Source organism: Ranitomeya imitator, chromosome 5, assembly GCF_032444005.1.
Source record: "Ranitomeya imitator isolate aRanImi1 chromosome 5, aRanImi1.pri, whole genome shotgun sequence".
NCBI lineage: Eukaryota > Metazoa > Chordata > Amphibia > Anura > Dendrobatidae > Ranitomeya > Ranitomeya imitator.
Window position 1 is genome coordinate 457,145,203 of NC_091286.1, and position 15,093 is coordinate 457,160,295.

At 42.8% G+C, this 15,093-nt stretch overlaps 1 protein-coding gene across 2 annotated transcripts in view; it reads left to right on the plus strand.

Annotated features, from left to right (window-relative positions):
- CCDC39 (coiled-coil domain 39 molecular ruler complex subunit) overlaps positions 1-15,093 on the plus strand; it is a 154,420-nt gene that overhangs the window by 82,323 nt on the left and 57,004 nt on the right. For both annotated transcript variants that reach the window (XM_069727254.1, XM_069727255.1), the window contains exons 11-15: positions 11,336-11,500; positions 11,833-11,970; positions 12,668-12,876; positions 13,149-13,272; positions 13,953-14,112. In XM_069727254.1, coding sequence (XP_069583355.1) covers positions 11,336-11,500; positions 11,833-11,970; positions 12,668-12,876; positions 13,149-13,272; positions 13,953-14,112 — 796 coding nt within the window. The remainder of the gene's footprint in view (positions 1-11,335; positions 11,501-11,832; positions 11,971-12,667; positions 12,877-13,148; positions 13,273-13,952; positions 14,113-15,093) is intronic.

The following is a 15,093-nucleotide window of genomic DNA, read 5'->3' on the forward strand; positions in this document are numbered from 1 at the left end:
GTGTCTCCTGTTGGCGACGTTGTCTGTGAGATTCCGCATCCTCGGCTTGTCTGGTGGCAGTTTGTTGAAGTGTCTCTTGCTCTCGACGTTGCCTTGCTGCTGCTTTTCTGTCATCCTCATTGGCGTATTTTCGCTTACGACCCATTGGACGACAGGAAGCGTAAATCGTGATAGCATACAGTAAAGAAGTATCTGTTCAGCGCGCTGTGACTGACAGAACATGTTCAGTGAATGTGACTGAACTATGTCGCACTGTGACTGAACGTGTTCAGTAAACGTGAGTGAACTATGTCGCCGCACTGACAGAGCTTGTTCAGTAAACATGAACTATGTGGCACTGTGACTGAAAGAACTTGTTCAGTAAACGTGACTGAACTACGTGGCACCATGGCTGACAGAACTTGTTCAGTAAACGTAACTGAACAACGTGGCACTGTGACTGACAGAACTTGTTCAGTAAACGTGACTGAACTACATGGCACCATGACTGACAAAATTTGTTTAGTAAACGTAACTGAACTACGTGGCACTGTGACTGACAGAACTTTTTCAGTGAACGTAACTGAACTACGTGGCACTGTGACTGACAGAACTTGTTCAGTAAACGTGAGTGAACTATGTGGCACTGTGACTGACAGAACTTGTTCAGTAAACGTGACTGAACTACATCACACTGTGACTGACAGAACTTGTTCAGTAAACGTGAGAGAACTACGTCGCGCTGTGAGTGGGGGTTAATTCCCGCGCCAATATCGCTGATTAGTAGCGGCCGGCCAGGTGCGACCAATCACCGAAGCAGTGTTTAAATCACGCGCCAATATCGCTGATTGGTCGTGCCCGGCCGGCCGCGACCTATCAGCAAAGCTGTGTTTAAATACCACACCCATATCGCTGATCGGTCGTGCCCAGCGAAGCGTGGTTCAAATCCCGCACAAATTCGCAGCCGGACTGCTCCTGTCGCTGATTGGTCACAGGCGGCTGGCACGACCAATCAGCGACGCGGGATTTCCGTTACAGACAAACAGACAGAATTAGACGATTATATAGTAGAAGATATGCCCAGTTACTTTAGTGCCTATTATCCTGCCGCTTTAGTCCAAAGGTAGATAAAATCTCAATGAGGCAAAAGCTAAAATCCTTATTTTAGGTAAAAAAAAAAATCCATGTCTCCAAAATTTGGATCGTTTGATAGTCTCACTACTTTGACAGTAAAACATCCCCTTTTGTTTTTGCAAATTAGGAATAGCCGTTTCTTTGTTTTATGTGTGGGGCAGTGGTGTAAATGGATTACCAGGGGCTCCAGAGAAAACTTTTTGACTAGACCCCTGCTCATTTTTCTACCCATTAGTTCCTCAATATTTACATCCCCTTCCAACTGCAGTTCTGCCTCATTACTCTGCACAAAAAAAGGAAAAAAATTATAAAACTTTAGTATGAAAGGCCAGCTGCATCACAGTCAATCTCTGGAGTGGAAATGCTGGCTGCCGACACACACAGAGAGGTGACTGGCACTGAGCTGAAAACGTAGGCAGAGGCTGTACACAGAAAGACAAGCGCTGTCTGCTTCTATGCTCGCCCCCAGCGCCTTGAGGAGCTGTCACCATTGGATGTCTTCTGATTGTGAACTTTTAAACCCGGATGTTGATTATAAATAGTATCTATAGTATAATAGATACAGTTGAACCCAGAAGTTTATATACACTATATAAAAGACACATATGCATGTTTTTCTCAATGTCTGACATGAAATCAGAATAAACCGTTACAGTTTAGTCAATTAGGATTACCATAATTATTATTTGCCAAATGCCAGAATAATGAGAGAGAGAGAGAGAGAGAAAATGTTTTAAGCATTTTTATTACTTACTGCAAAGTCAGAAGTTTACATACATTTCATTACTATGTGGTATCTTTGCTCTTAAACTGAAAGACTTGGGTCAAACATTTGGGATATCCTTCCACAAGCTTCTCACAATAGTTGATCGGAATTTTAGCCCATTACTCCTGACAAAAAATCCGCATTTTTTGTGCACATGCTGTGGTTTTTTCTGCAGCGGAATCACATTCTGGAAAAAACGCAGCATGCTCGTTCTTTGTGCGGAATCACCGGGATTCCGCACGCATAGGAATGCATTGATCCGCTTTCTTTCCGCATGTGGCTATGCCCATCATGCGGGAAGTAAGCGGATCATGTGCGGTTGGTACCCAGGGTGGAGGAGAGGAGACTCTCCTCCAGGCCCTGGGAACCATATAATTGTAAAAAAAAAAAAAAAGAATTAAAATAAAAAATCATGATATTCTCACCGTCCGGCGTCCCCCGCTGTCTTCCCGCTCCTCGCGATGCTCCCGTTCTCAATAATGCATTGCGAGAATGACCTGTGATGACGTAGCCGTCTCGCGAGACCACTACATCATCTGGGGTCATTGCCGCTAGGCATTATTGGGAACGGGAGTTGCTGGGAGCATCACGAGGAGCGGGAAGCGTGCGAGGGATGCCGGAAGGTGAGAATATTACGATTCTTTTTTTTTTATTATTATTTTTAACATTAGATCTTTTTACTATTGATGCTCCTCTCCCAACACCTGCTTGTAGTACTTGTATATGTAGACAAATTGGTAAAAACTTAAAAAATGCAGATAAATCTAAAAATTATAAGATTAAACAATTCATCAATTGTCATACAAAAAATGTAGTGTATAAAATAGACTGTACTGAGTGTCAATTATCTTATGTGGGTTGTACCACTAGAAAATTAAAGACCAGAGTAGCGGGACACTTGAGGGACATAGGAAATTATAATGTAAGTAATCGGAGTATCTCAATGGTAGCGAGACATTTTGTTACTCACCAAGGGGGCAATATTTCAGCAATGGCAATTCAAGGTATAGAGCGAGTAACAAATCCCCAGCGAGGAGGTGATATGAAAAGACATAGGCTTCCTGGATTTATAATTTACAAACCAGGTATCCAAATGGCCTTAATAAGAAAAAAAAGATTATGTTCAATTATTGTTGATTATTTTAATACTCAGTGTGTCATTATGACATTTTTTATGACTAACAGCCCGCAAGTAAGCCACCAATGGGAATTTAGAACCTTGAGTGAAATGAGGTGAGAGGAAGAGTTGATGGGAGAGGTTAGTGAACACTAGAAAAAGAACGGTTTAGTGCACTTAAGCTAAGCTATGATGAAGATTTCTATAGATCGAAACGCATCGCTTTAACTTATCTTCCTATATGTTTGTATCCTGCATGGGCAAGGATCTGATGCCAACTAAGAAGTTTTATATGAATTAATAAAGAATTTTCGATTTTAAGGAGCTGGAACAAAGTTTTTCTTCTATTTCCTAATTGGATGCATGGCCTTAGCTTGCCCTTTATGCCTTGGAGGTGCTGGCCTGTCCTGCAGCAATTGTACTGTCGGACCATGTGTTTAGCACAGCAGAGGGTGTCATCACAGACAGGTGCATCTGCTTGTCCACATGTAATGTGGGGAAGCTAACATTCCTTACAATGACCTAGGCTTGGATTCCACAGGACTTGTCTATACCTTTTGGATGACTAGACAACTATATCATCCGAACCCAGACAGTCTTCAACTCTATTTGCCATTCATTTTATTTGGGTGCCTCCTCCCTAAATAAAAAACAAAACAAAACAAAGCTGTTTTGGCCATTTCATCTTCCTCCTCTACCTCTTCCACCTACACCGCTACATCCACCTTCTCCAGTTGGACCTCCGCCTTCTGGTTGTAGCTTGTTAGTTTATGTTGGGTTCATTCTTTGTTCTTTGAAGTCAGGTCCCTAAAAAAAAAAAAAAAACTGGATTACATCGGGAGAACATAGAAACTCCCTGCAGATGTTGTTCTTGGTTGGATTTGAATCCAGGACCCCAGCTCTGCAGTGCTAACCACTGAGCCACTGCGCTGCCTCTTCCACTTAGACAGCCACGTCCACCGCCTCCTCCACTTGACTTTGTTCGCCCTGGTTCAAGATTCTTATTTTTTATTTTTTCTCTGTTTAGCATAGGGACAGGACTTGGTTTTGCATGAGCAGTTTTTGAAAAATACTCGCAGTATACTCTGAACCCATGTCTTTGATAGTACCATGCATAACCAAAAGTTTTTATAATCTTCAACCATGTCATCAAAACATATTTTTCTACTCTTATGCAACCATGTCTGTGAGATTACTGAGCCAAAATCGGCTGTGTGTATTCTTTAACCCATATCTGCGGGAGTACTGTGCTTTTACACTGCTGTGTTTACTCTGCTACTCTGCCCGTGGGTGAAATTTTTAACTGGAATTCCATTAGCAAGACGTGTGGCGGACCGCCAGCTCGATTCAAGATCATACAACTTTTCATCGGTGGCATTTGTAATGAATGCTACTGGAGCTGCCATTTTGAAGCTGTGGAGGTATTCATACTCATACTCTGTGGGTGAAATTTGTTATCAGCTTTACTATAATTTCACTCTATATTTGTGGCTGGGCCTAATGCTCATTAAAAGATTGAACTACTCATTCCAACTACAGAGCCTCTAAGTTGTCATGTATGGCTATTTTGTCTCACTATTTCAACTGCTGACTCAGTTGAGAAGGGGTTAAGTCGCTTGACTGCTTTCTGCCTTCCTTGGATGTGATACCTCTTTCTCAGGCTGCCTCTGCGAGAATAGAACCCCGATTTTGTATTACCCATGTGTACTCTGCAACCCAGCATGTGGGGGGAACTGTCGCTCAAAAGTACAACTCGTCCTGCAAAAAATAAGCTCTCATACGGCCATATTGATGGTAAAATAAAAAAGTTATGGCTCTGTAAAGAAGGGGAGCGAAAAACAAAAACAGCTCCTGGGGTTAAGAGGTTAATCAGCTTCTCTGGGGGAAATGTGAGAACACGCTCGGTGGGTGAACTTTGTTATCACCATCTTTGGGGGAAATATTAAAACCTGCTCTGTGGCTGAAATTTATCAGTTTCTGTGGGGAAAATGTGAAAACATGCTCTGTGGGTGAAATTCTTAATTGGACTGTTGGTAGCAAGCCTCTCTACAGACCGCCAGCTCTAGCCAAGTTCATACTACCTTCGTCTGTCCCCTTCCCCCACCCGAGGAAGAGAGGCGCTACTGTGTACTGCAGTACACCACCCCGACAGACTGGGTAACAAAGACAAGGGTAAACTGAAAACTCCACACACACAAAATATACACTCACATATAACATACGGTAGGTATTCACCAGGGTGTGTAGGGAGGGGGAAGAAAGTAAAGCAGGGAAGGATAAGGAATTTCCAAGCGTCCAAACCAGGCAACAGTCGCTAATAAATTCCTCCAGCACTCATCACAACACCAATTTCTCCCACTCCAAGATCATGTAGCTAATGCTAACTCTGATGATGACTTGCTAATCGAGTCCAGATTTTATATGGAAAAGGAGTGGCTAACCGAGCACAGCTGAATGTAGGCGTTTTCTAATTTGGCCGATTAACCCCTGTTCTGCTGGAAGAAATAAACAAGTTTAATTCACTAGAGTTCTTCTTCTCAGCGTAGTAGGAGTAACCAGATGCTGCGGTCTTCTGGCTCTCTCTGTTGTGGTAACCTCTTGTCAGAACCCCTTTAAGTCATTTCCCTATCCAAATTTGTGTGCAAGGCAATTGTCCTGCTCTTACCCTCATTTTTGTTTCCTTTTGCAGCCCCCTAGCCCTTACTCTGACTATTCTACAGCACTGAAGTTTGAGTCCCCACGGGCTTACTCATCACTAATCTTAAAGAAATTGTCCACTACTTGGACAACTTATTTTCATATCCCACGCTTGGCCGCGATAAAATAAAAAAGCTTATACTCACCTCCCATACAGGTGCCTTTCCAGTAGTGTAGGCACTTGCTCTCCCCGGGGCTCTCATGCGGTTGGTGTGACACATGACCTCGGCGATCAGTCTGCGCTGGCGTCACTGTCCTTGCCTCCTGTTGAATTGAACATATAGAGTAAGTGAGAGAGCAGCTGCAGCCCGGACTTCCTCTTCATGTTCGATTTGTTCAAAGACGGGGACAGTGACACTGGTGCTGATTTGGCGCTGGGGTCACATGTCACAACAACCACACAAGAGCTCCGGGACCGCGATTACTCACACCGTTGGAACTGTGCCAGCACGGGAGAGGAGAATACTTTTTTATTTTATCACAGCCAAAGATTTAGATCAAAAAGGGGTTATCCAAGTAGTGGACAAGACTTTAAAATATGCAGTGAAATATGACATACACTAACTTAATTTTATATGACTTAAAGTGGTTTTCACGGGAACAAAGTCCATTTTAATGAATAGATGTTGAAATAGTTCCATAATTGGATGTGTTCCAAAAAAATGTTCATTTGATGAGATAATCTTATAAATGTGCCCCTGCTATATATACACTGTTATTTTTTGGTTCCAACCATGCAGAACCGTTTCAGTTCATGGTACATAACACAACTCATTGCCAGAGAGAGGAAGCAAAAGTCACCAATGAGATTAGTGAGTATACAGACAAAAAAGCAGGGGCTCACAGCTGCTACTTTCTAAGGTAATACATTTCCCTGCCAGTTTTATCACAGGAGCGAGTATTTCTGCCACGTCTCCAGTGTTCTTACCTCATCATAAATCAAGTCAGTGGCCAGCGGCTGCAAGGCTTTTGTAGAGCCGGCGTCTCTGCCCTCTGCCACCATTCTCCAGCAGATATGCCAACTCACTGACCGCCGCAGTTTTGCACTTCCTCCTCTCCTGCTGCTGATGTCCCGGGTACGCACACTGCGCACAAATCCCCGGGCACTGTGCTTAGGGCGTTCGTGTGTCGCACGCGCACCATCCTAAAGTGTCCTTGCAAATGGCTGAAAGACAAGTACTATTTAAGCCACCTCCATCTGCATGGAGGTGCCCGTGCAACATTGTGTCTATCAAACACGTTTGCTACTTTTCAAGTCTCATTGCTCATATTCCTGTATGCCTGCCTATCAACCGTGCCCCCCCTGCTTGTCCATAAGCCGTGCCCACCTGCCAATCGGCTGCGCTTGGGTGCCTGCCTGTGTTTCAGCCATGCCCTAGTGCTTGCCTGTCTATCAGTCATGCCCGACTGCCTGCCTGCCATTCTGGGCCGTTCCTGCCTCCTGTCTCTTGGGGGTCAGCTGCCATTCACTCAAGGTCAGTCCTGGTATAGCACCTGGTCCTTCCTCCCTTTTCCCTTCTCGGATCATGGTATCGTATTCTGCCGTGCACTCAAGGTCAGACTTGGTGAGCCACCTAGTCATGCCCCTTCATGCTCTCCTCGGATAATGGCGCAGTGCTTCCACCACCTAGTTTGTTACAGTTTGCACAGGCCTTAGACACTTTGACAACTTCTGCCACATCTGCATCTACCCAAGTTGCAACAGTGTTGGATGTGACTCAACAGTCTGCCAGCTACGTACCTGGCTTCAGACCAAGTCTGTCCACTGCTCCAGACAGAAGGGGTTAATCTGGCTCTATGTTGGGGGTTCATTAATCAGTGCAGGCTACACTTCAAACTCTTGGCTCATCAGTTCATCTCAGATCCGGGCAATGTGGCCTTCAGCCTTCATTATGTCCCACCTCACTGGCAAGGCTTTGGCGTGGCTTAACCCTCTATGGGAGAGGGGATCGTTTAGTGTCAAACCTTCAGTCATTTCTTGAGACCTTCCGTAAGATCTTTGACGAACTGGGCCAAGCGTCCTGAGCAGCATCTTCTCTCCTCCAACTGCGCCAGGAAAACCTCTCAGTGGACCAGTACGCTGTACGTTTCCTCACCCTGTCGTCAAACTCACCTGAAATAATAAGGCTTGGTATCCAAAACTGGGAAGGCCTGTGTTGGCGAATCAAAGATAAGCTGGCCTGTCGTGATATTCCCTCCTAACTGGATAACCTGGTATCTCTAGAAACTTGGAGAGACATCAGGTTTAAGGATCGATCCAGGGAGGTGAACCGCGAGAGAAGACCTGTACGCCTGTCTCCAACTTTTCAAAGACTGGTCATGAAGCAAAACTCAACCAAGCATCGTCAGGAGGTCCGCCGGTCTGAGGGAAGGTGCTTCTGTTGTGGCAATCCTGAGCATGTAATCCGCTCCTGCCCTGAGAGAATGGGAAACGCCTGAGCCTAGGGTTTGCTGGAAAGGTCACCCTGGGCGAAAATCACTCCTCTCCATCAAGGACTATTAGTATCTGTGTCAGCATCCATTTTATCAAGTCAGCCTACCTTGACTCCAGTTCCGCCAGTAACCTAATTTAACAGGCCATAGTGGAATTATATCATATTCTTATCTAACATCTTCCCGATCCATTGGTGGCTTCTTCAGTGGACGGAAAATCCTTTTCTGAAACCATCCTATTCGTGACCGAGCCTGTTGTACTCAGAGAAGGAATACTAAACTCGGAGAAGGTTAATCTCTATTTGCTGTGGGGCCTGTCTCACTCTCTGCTTCTAGGTCTGCCATGGCTGTGAAAACATGAACCTGTCTTGGATTGGAGATCCAGAGAAATACTCCGTTGGGGCCAGAAGTGCCATGAGAGATTTCCCTTTCATGCTGCTCGACACCCGGTTTCTCCATCTAATTTACCTGGCTTGCCTGCTGCATACTTGATGTGCGATGACATCATTGATATAAAGGAGGCCGAGACTCTCTTATCTGATAGGCCGTATGACTGTCCTATTGTCCTTCTACCAGGTGCTTCTCCTTCATGAGACCTAAGCGATCCCTTATCGCAAGCTGAGACTCATGCCATGTCCTAGTATATTGAAGAGAACTTTACCAGGGGATTTACCCAGAAATCTTCCTCCCCGGCTGCAGCAGGTTTCTTTTTGAAAAAGGATGGTTCTCTGCGACACTTTATCGATTACAGGGGTCTCAATCAAATTACAAGAATAAGTACCTCATGCTCATCTCCAAGTTATTTGATTTACTTAAGGGTTCCCTATTTTTCACAAAGATCGACTTTTGCGGGGCATACAACCTGATCTGTATATGTCAAGGAGATAAATGGAAGACAGCCTTTAATACCCGAGATAGTGATTATATGTATGGGGTTATGCCCTTCGAACTCTTTAATGCCGCTGCAGTCTGTCAAGAGCTGGTGAATTAAATCTTCCGGGACATTCTCTACTCATGTGTGGTAGTGTAACCTAGACGACATCTTGGTGTTCTCTCCCAATCTGCCTTCACTCCGAAGGGATGTTCGCCAGGTCATGCAGAAGTTAAAGAAGAACTGTCTGTACGCCAAACATGAAAAAATAAACTTGACTACTAACCCATAATTTAAAGAAATCAGAAATAAGGATGACTATCAATGGCAGTACTACATATTCCAGAATGTTATCCTTAGAATTGACCATAAACTTATACAGTACATTGGTACACCAAGACAATCCCTCCCTTTAACCCAACCCAACCAACTTTATCTCCCAGAATTTCATAAACCTACCCTTACACATAAGGGCTGGGGCTCAAACATTTGGTATGCTCTCATGCTGTATAAAAATACAGATAGCAAAGTAACTTGGTATGAGTGCCACTCAAGCAGAACCCTCTCCCCTCATGAAAAATAAATCAATAATTTTGTGCGGAATCTGAACCACACATATAACTTAACAGCGTCTTATTTCCCAGAAAAATCCAGAGCTCCAGATCGAATTACACATTCATCCATTACACGAGGTGACCATGTCCTTTTGAATTATTCCCTCCAAACACACATGATGAGTCAGGCCCTCCAGTCTCTCATACCTTGTTGAATCTGGTTCTCATGCGTGTCCAGCCATCTCGGTGCTTTTTGGGAGACTCAGTGAAGGATGTAGTGCCAAAAGTAGTTTAGCAGGATATATCATAGAATATTGTAAGCTTGCATTCTTCTCTTAATATCCAAGAAATGTGATCTTTTTTGCTTTACTTCTACTGAAAAATCCGGAAAGAATAAAAATCTTTTGCCCTCTAAGCCTAATGTCTTGCCTCTAACGTGCTTTCATTAGTATAATGTTCAGGTCTTTATAGTAGAGGATTTTGATCAATATGGGTTGAGCGTGTCTGTCCACTAGTGGGGACCTTGTGAGCCCTCTCTTTCGCAAACAGAGGAGTGAGTACCTCTTTTCCAAAGGTATCCAGCAACCATTTTTCAAAGTAACTGTCAGTGATTCCTCCTTACACCTTTTCAGGTACCCCAACCAGTCTGATGTTGTTTTGTCTTTGGCAATTCTGCACATGATTCACCTTCACTATCAAGGCCGCCAAAGATTAAACATGGTTTTGAATCTCTCTACGGACTAGGGGTGAGAATCCTTTAGCTCACTCACCAGTTCCTCCACTGCTGTGACACTTTCCTCTCCTTTTTGTACATCATGGCCGATTATAGAGATAGTTACCTGGATGTTCCTCACCTGACCCACTATATTAATAGTCTTATTACATTTGTTCACTGCGTTAAGAACATCCAGCAAAGAAGGTGATTCATCCAGGGATATTTCTTTAGTAGTGCATTCTTTCCCTCTATGGGTCTTCCTCACTTCAGTAAATTCCTGCAAAGTCTGTTCTATGGTTTCATGACAGGAGAGCTTACCTCCTCCACCTCCTGTGCTACAACTGAGTACCAAGACCCCGTAGGGGACTTTCTTTGGGGTCTTTTCATATTTGTTACAGATCTCTGCCTCATGGGGGTTGTAGGATGAGCTATATGAGCATCTTGCTTTAATCTGGCTGTCACATCTCCACTAACATTCCTTTGCCTCCTCCGGCATGACAAACAGGCACCATCTTGATATGCCTGTGATATACCGTTCACCTTCCCCAACTTCTTGCTATGGTTCATTTCACAGCTGAAGCCCAAGATCCTCACTCCCAGCTTCCAGATAGCTACTGTCCCTTTATAGAACCCCCCACACTGCAGTGCTTCTGCTTTTACTGGACCAACACGCCTGGCACTAAGACCCAGGGATGTCCAGCATGTCTGTTCAGCACAAGCACATAGCCATGCCCCCTAGTATGCATTTTTGACCAAAACAAATGTCCCCTCGGAGACGTTGTTACCTACAACTCTAACCCGTGAGCATTTAGACATGCAGCACCAGTAGTGAAAGCCAGAGGGTAAACCATTAGGGTTGGAAACTATCTGTAAGTTGCTGTACAGCCCTTGGTAAGGATGTGTCTAGAATTTAATTATTTGCTAAACAGAATTGTTTCTAAAGAAAATGAGGTGGCTGAAAAGGAAGTTGTACAGTGTCACCACCATGTTATGTACGTGCAGCACATTGTAGTTATTACTTGCTCGTGATACATATTTCTGGTTTTCTTCCTCTGACTATTTTGATTAGGATTTCCAGATACAACAACTGGAGCGCAGACTAGCAAGACTGAAAGGAGAAGTCAATACAGATGAAAAGCATGCGCTGGAAATGAAAGTATCTGATCTCAGTAAAACGTTTGATGAGCGTAAAGTTGCTCTTAATATCCTAAATTCTCAGCACAAGAAGCTTCAGGTAAGAGATTACCTAAATAGATACTATTACCAGCTGATGAAGATGAACGCAGTTGAAACGCGTTGTGGACTTATTATTCAGTGGACTTATGATTCAATAAAGGTTTGCACCTTTAATCCTTCCTGACTCTTATCATCACCAGCCTAGCGCTTCTCAGTAGACCACGTTCACCCTTTCATCATAGATACAAGCAATTAACACCTTGACAACCATTTATTTGCAGCTTTAATGGGACTGGCAGCATTTTTTCCTAGTTTTATCTTTTCATGTAATCTGTTGCATTTATCTTTTTTTTTAACCTATTTTTCTAAATGACATTTGCTTATAAACAGGGAGATGTTCGTAATATCAAACGAGAGCTTGAAAAGACAGGCCAGGAGAAAGAGAACCTAATTAGCAAAATGGAAGAACTGAAACTGTTCAATAGCATGTCTGATAAAGCATTGAAAAAACTCAGGACTTCCAAACAGGTAATTCATTATCTCAAAACCATAGCATGAAAAAAAAAATGTCCGTAAGCAGTAGGTTTTTTTTTTGGCCCTGAAGTACAGTTGTGCCAAAAAATGTACAGGACCCTTTTCCAGCGGCATTGTTATTACTCCATGGTTGCCAGACCGGAGAAGAGTGAAAGTCCTAATTCTATATGCAACATTCCAGGTGACTTTTCTAATTATTAGGCTGCCTCAATGTCAGACCTAGATCATTAATATACGCAGTTCTTCCACCATACAATGAGAAGGTGGTGATGGCGAACTCAGTAGAGGGGTTCAAGAGAGGCCTGGATGTCTTCCTGGAGCAGAACAATATTGTATCATACAATTATTAGGTTCTGTAGAAGGACGTAGGTCTGGGGATTTATTATGATGGAATATAGGATGAACTGGATGGACAAATGTCTTTTTTCGGCCTTACTAACTATGTTACTATGTTACTATGTTACAATCCAAAAGGGGAGTTAATCAAGAGTGCCACTTCTTAATAAATTTAGCACATTTTTGGGCTGTCTTTGCACCACACGCCAAAATGTACACCAGTTATGGAAACAAATTGGTGTTATTCTGTGGCATAGATTATCGGTTGTTGATGATCATAGCCTTCTTTTAAGCCCACTAATTTTTTGTATAATTTAAAACGGATTTTTCTGTGTGTTTCCATTGCAATTTGTAGGATTTAATGGTTGACGACAATATCCTTAAGCTGGAAATCAAGCGCCTGAGGGACATGCTACATAACAAAGCTGATGATGTGTTCTCTTTGGAAAAACGCAAGTTGAATTTGCAGACGGCTATGAAAGAGCGGACACAAGAGATTGCTATACACAAAGAGATGCTGAAATCTCAGCTACGACTTGCAGACCAGGAAAGACAGACTATGAGGTATCTGTGTATAGATTTAATGCTGATGTGTATAATCCTTGCTATATTAAAATTGTACAATTTATTACAATTTTACTAAAGAGAATGTGAAGCTGGCTCTTCCGAGAGGGCTCTAACAAATCACATTCAGTGTCACTAACCGGGATATGTGTGCGGTCTTTTGACAATTCTGCCAACATGGAGCGTAACGTGAACGTACGGTAATCAGGTTTTTATATTTGTGTGATTATTTTTCACTTAGTTTACTGGAAAATTTTTGCTTCTCTCTACAGCCAAGAATTTCATGAAAGACTTGCAAAAGTTGATAAAATGAGAAAAAGATTTGAAATAATTACTGTTGCAATGATGCCACCAGAGGGTGAAGAGGAGAAGTCACAGGCGTATTATATCATAAAGGTAATAAAGCCTCCGGTGCTGTTTCTATGGATGATTATTCTTCTCTTCTGTCTGTGTTTGTGTCATAGGATATCATGCTCATACCAACGAGTCCCAGATTTGAAATATTTTAAGTTTCAAGCTGCGAACTTGTTGGCATCAGCAGCACTAATACCAAGAACTGGAGTTTTGTGCCCCATGCTTGCAGGTATGAAGTGACCACACATGTGCAGTCATTCCCATAGACTACAATGGAGAGTGACTACCTATGTGTTGTCACCTCTGATCTGCCAACTAAGAAAAGCAGGTCAGTTATTATAATCTGCAGTCCTTGGAATGCGTAAAGGGACGATTCTAACGCCCATATAATGTGTTCAGTTGAACAAGATCAGTATCCATTATAATGTAAAATGTCTCTTGTAACTTTTAAAGAGTAGCTAAACTTTTAGCAGTTTTTATTTATATTTTGCATATGCTTTCTATTGAATCCACTCTGTGCGCATGCTCCAGCACGATCTGTGCATTCCTATCTCCCGTGCACTTCTTGGGGGTCTTTTGACTGAATTTAAGTGCTTGCAAAATATAAAAATAAAAATGCTTTAGAGTTTAGTTAGTCTTTACAGAAACAGGGCTCCTATCAACAATTCTTGTGGATATTTTTTGTGAGTAATACGGTTTACTCAATATAATGTGCTTTTAAGGCTGCACAAGAAAAAGAAGAACTTCAGCGAAATGGTGATGAGCTGGATGCTAAAATTCGCAAGGCAGAAAAGGAAATCAATGCTTTAGAAAACACCCTCCAAGTCATAAATGGCTGTAACAATTCCTATAGGAAATCATTCCACAAAGTGACTGAAACAAGTAAGTCTTTTATTACATTATGGGAAACAATCTATATGCAAACCTTCATAAAGCTATATGAAGGTTCATTTTTGTCTTAAGTGCTTACTATATACATGATAAACTTAATGCGTATCTGCAATTTTAGGCGACTTTTTTAAATAAGCTGTCATATGTGTGCATATTAGGAATAACACCATTATATGTCTTGTAATCTTTATATTTCCCCAGTTTTCCCTGTTGTAGGATCTATCTCTAATTTTCAGTTCTCTCTTATCTATTGGGAAGAGTCGACTTACTATGATGTCTCCTATACACAGCACACAGAAACAGATTCCTGCTCTTTCATTGTAGCACATATTTGGAATTAGCAACAGCATGGAAGACAATTTACATTAGCATGGAGGATATTATACATCAGTAGAGATGAGCGGTGTTCGAGTCGAACTGTTCGCCAATCTCAAATTCGAGCTGTTTTGGGCGGTGTTCGAGTCGTTCGACAAACCCAAACAATTTTCTTAAAATTCGGCTGTTCGAGTTTCTGGTCGATAACTGTTCGTTCAGCAAAAGCCTCGCTTGATTTGCACATTAAAACTGTTTATCATTGTTAATAGACTGTTTCAGTGTATAGTGGGCGGGGGATAGATCTGTGCTGAAATAACGCCGATCTCCATTTTTTTTTTCTTTCCCGCATTTACAGTGGGGCAGTGCAGTCTCTCAGCAGTGCGCACACTCACAGCAATGTGCATGTGATGCACACAAGCAAGGGCATGTGTCATTGGCTGTGTATGTCACATGTCCTTGCCCTATAAGAACCAGCCATTTGCCCCGTCGCCACCATTTCCGCTCTGCTGCAGCTTAGTGTTAAACGGCACCGTTGCTGCTGTGGCCGCTATACAGACAAAGTGTTTTTTTGGAGCGAATTGTCAGAGAGATAGGTTTAGGGAGTCGGGAGGAGTCGGGACTAGTTGTAATATCAGCCCTTTTCAGGGTAGGTTACAG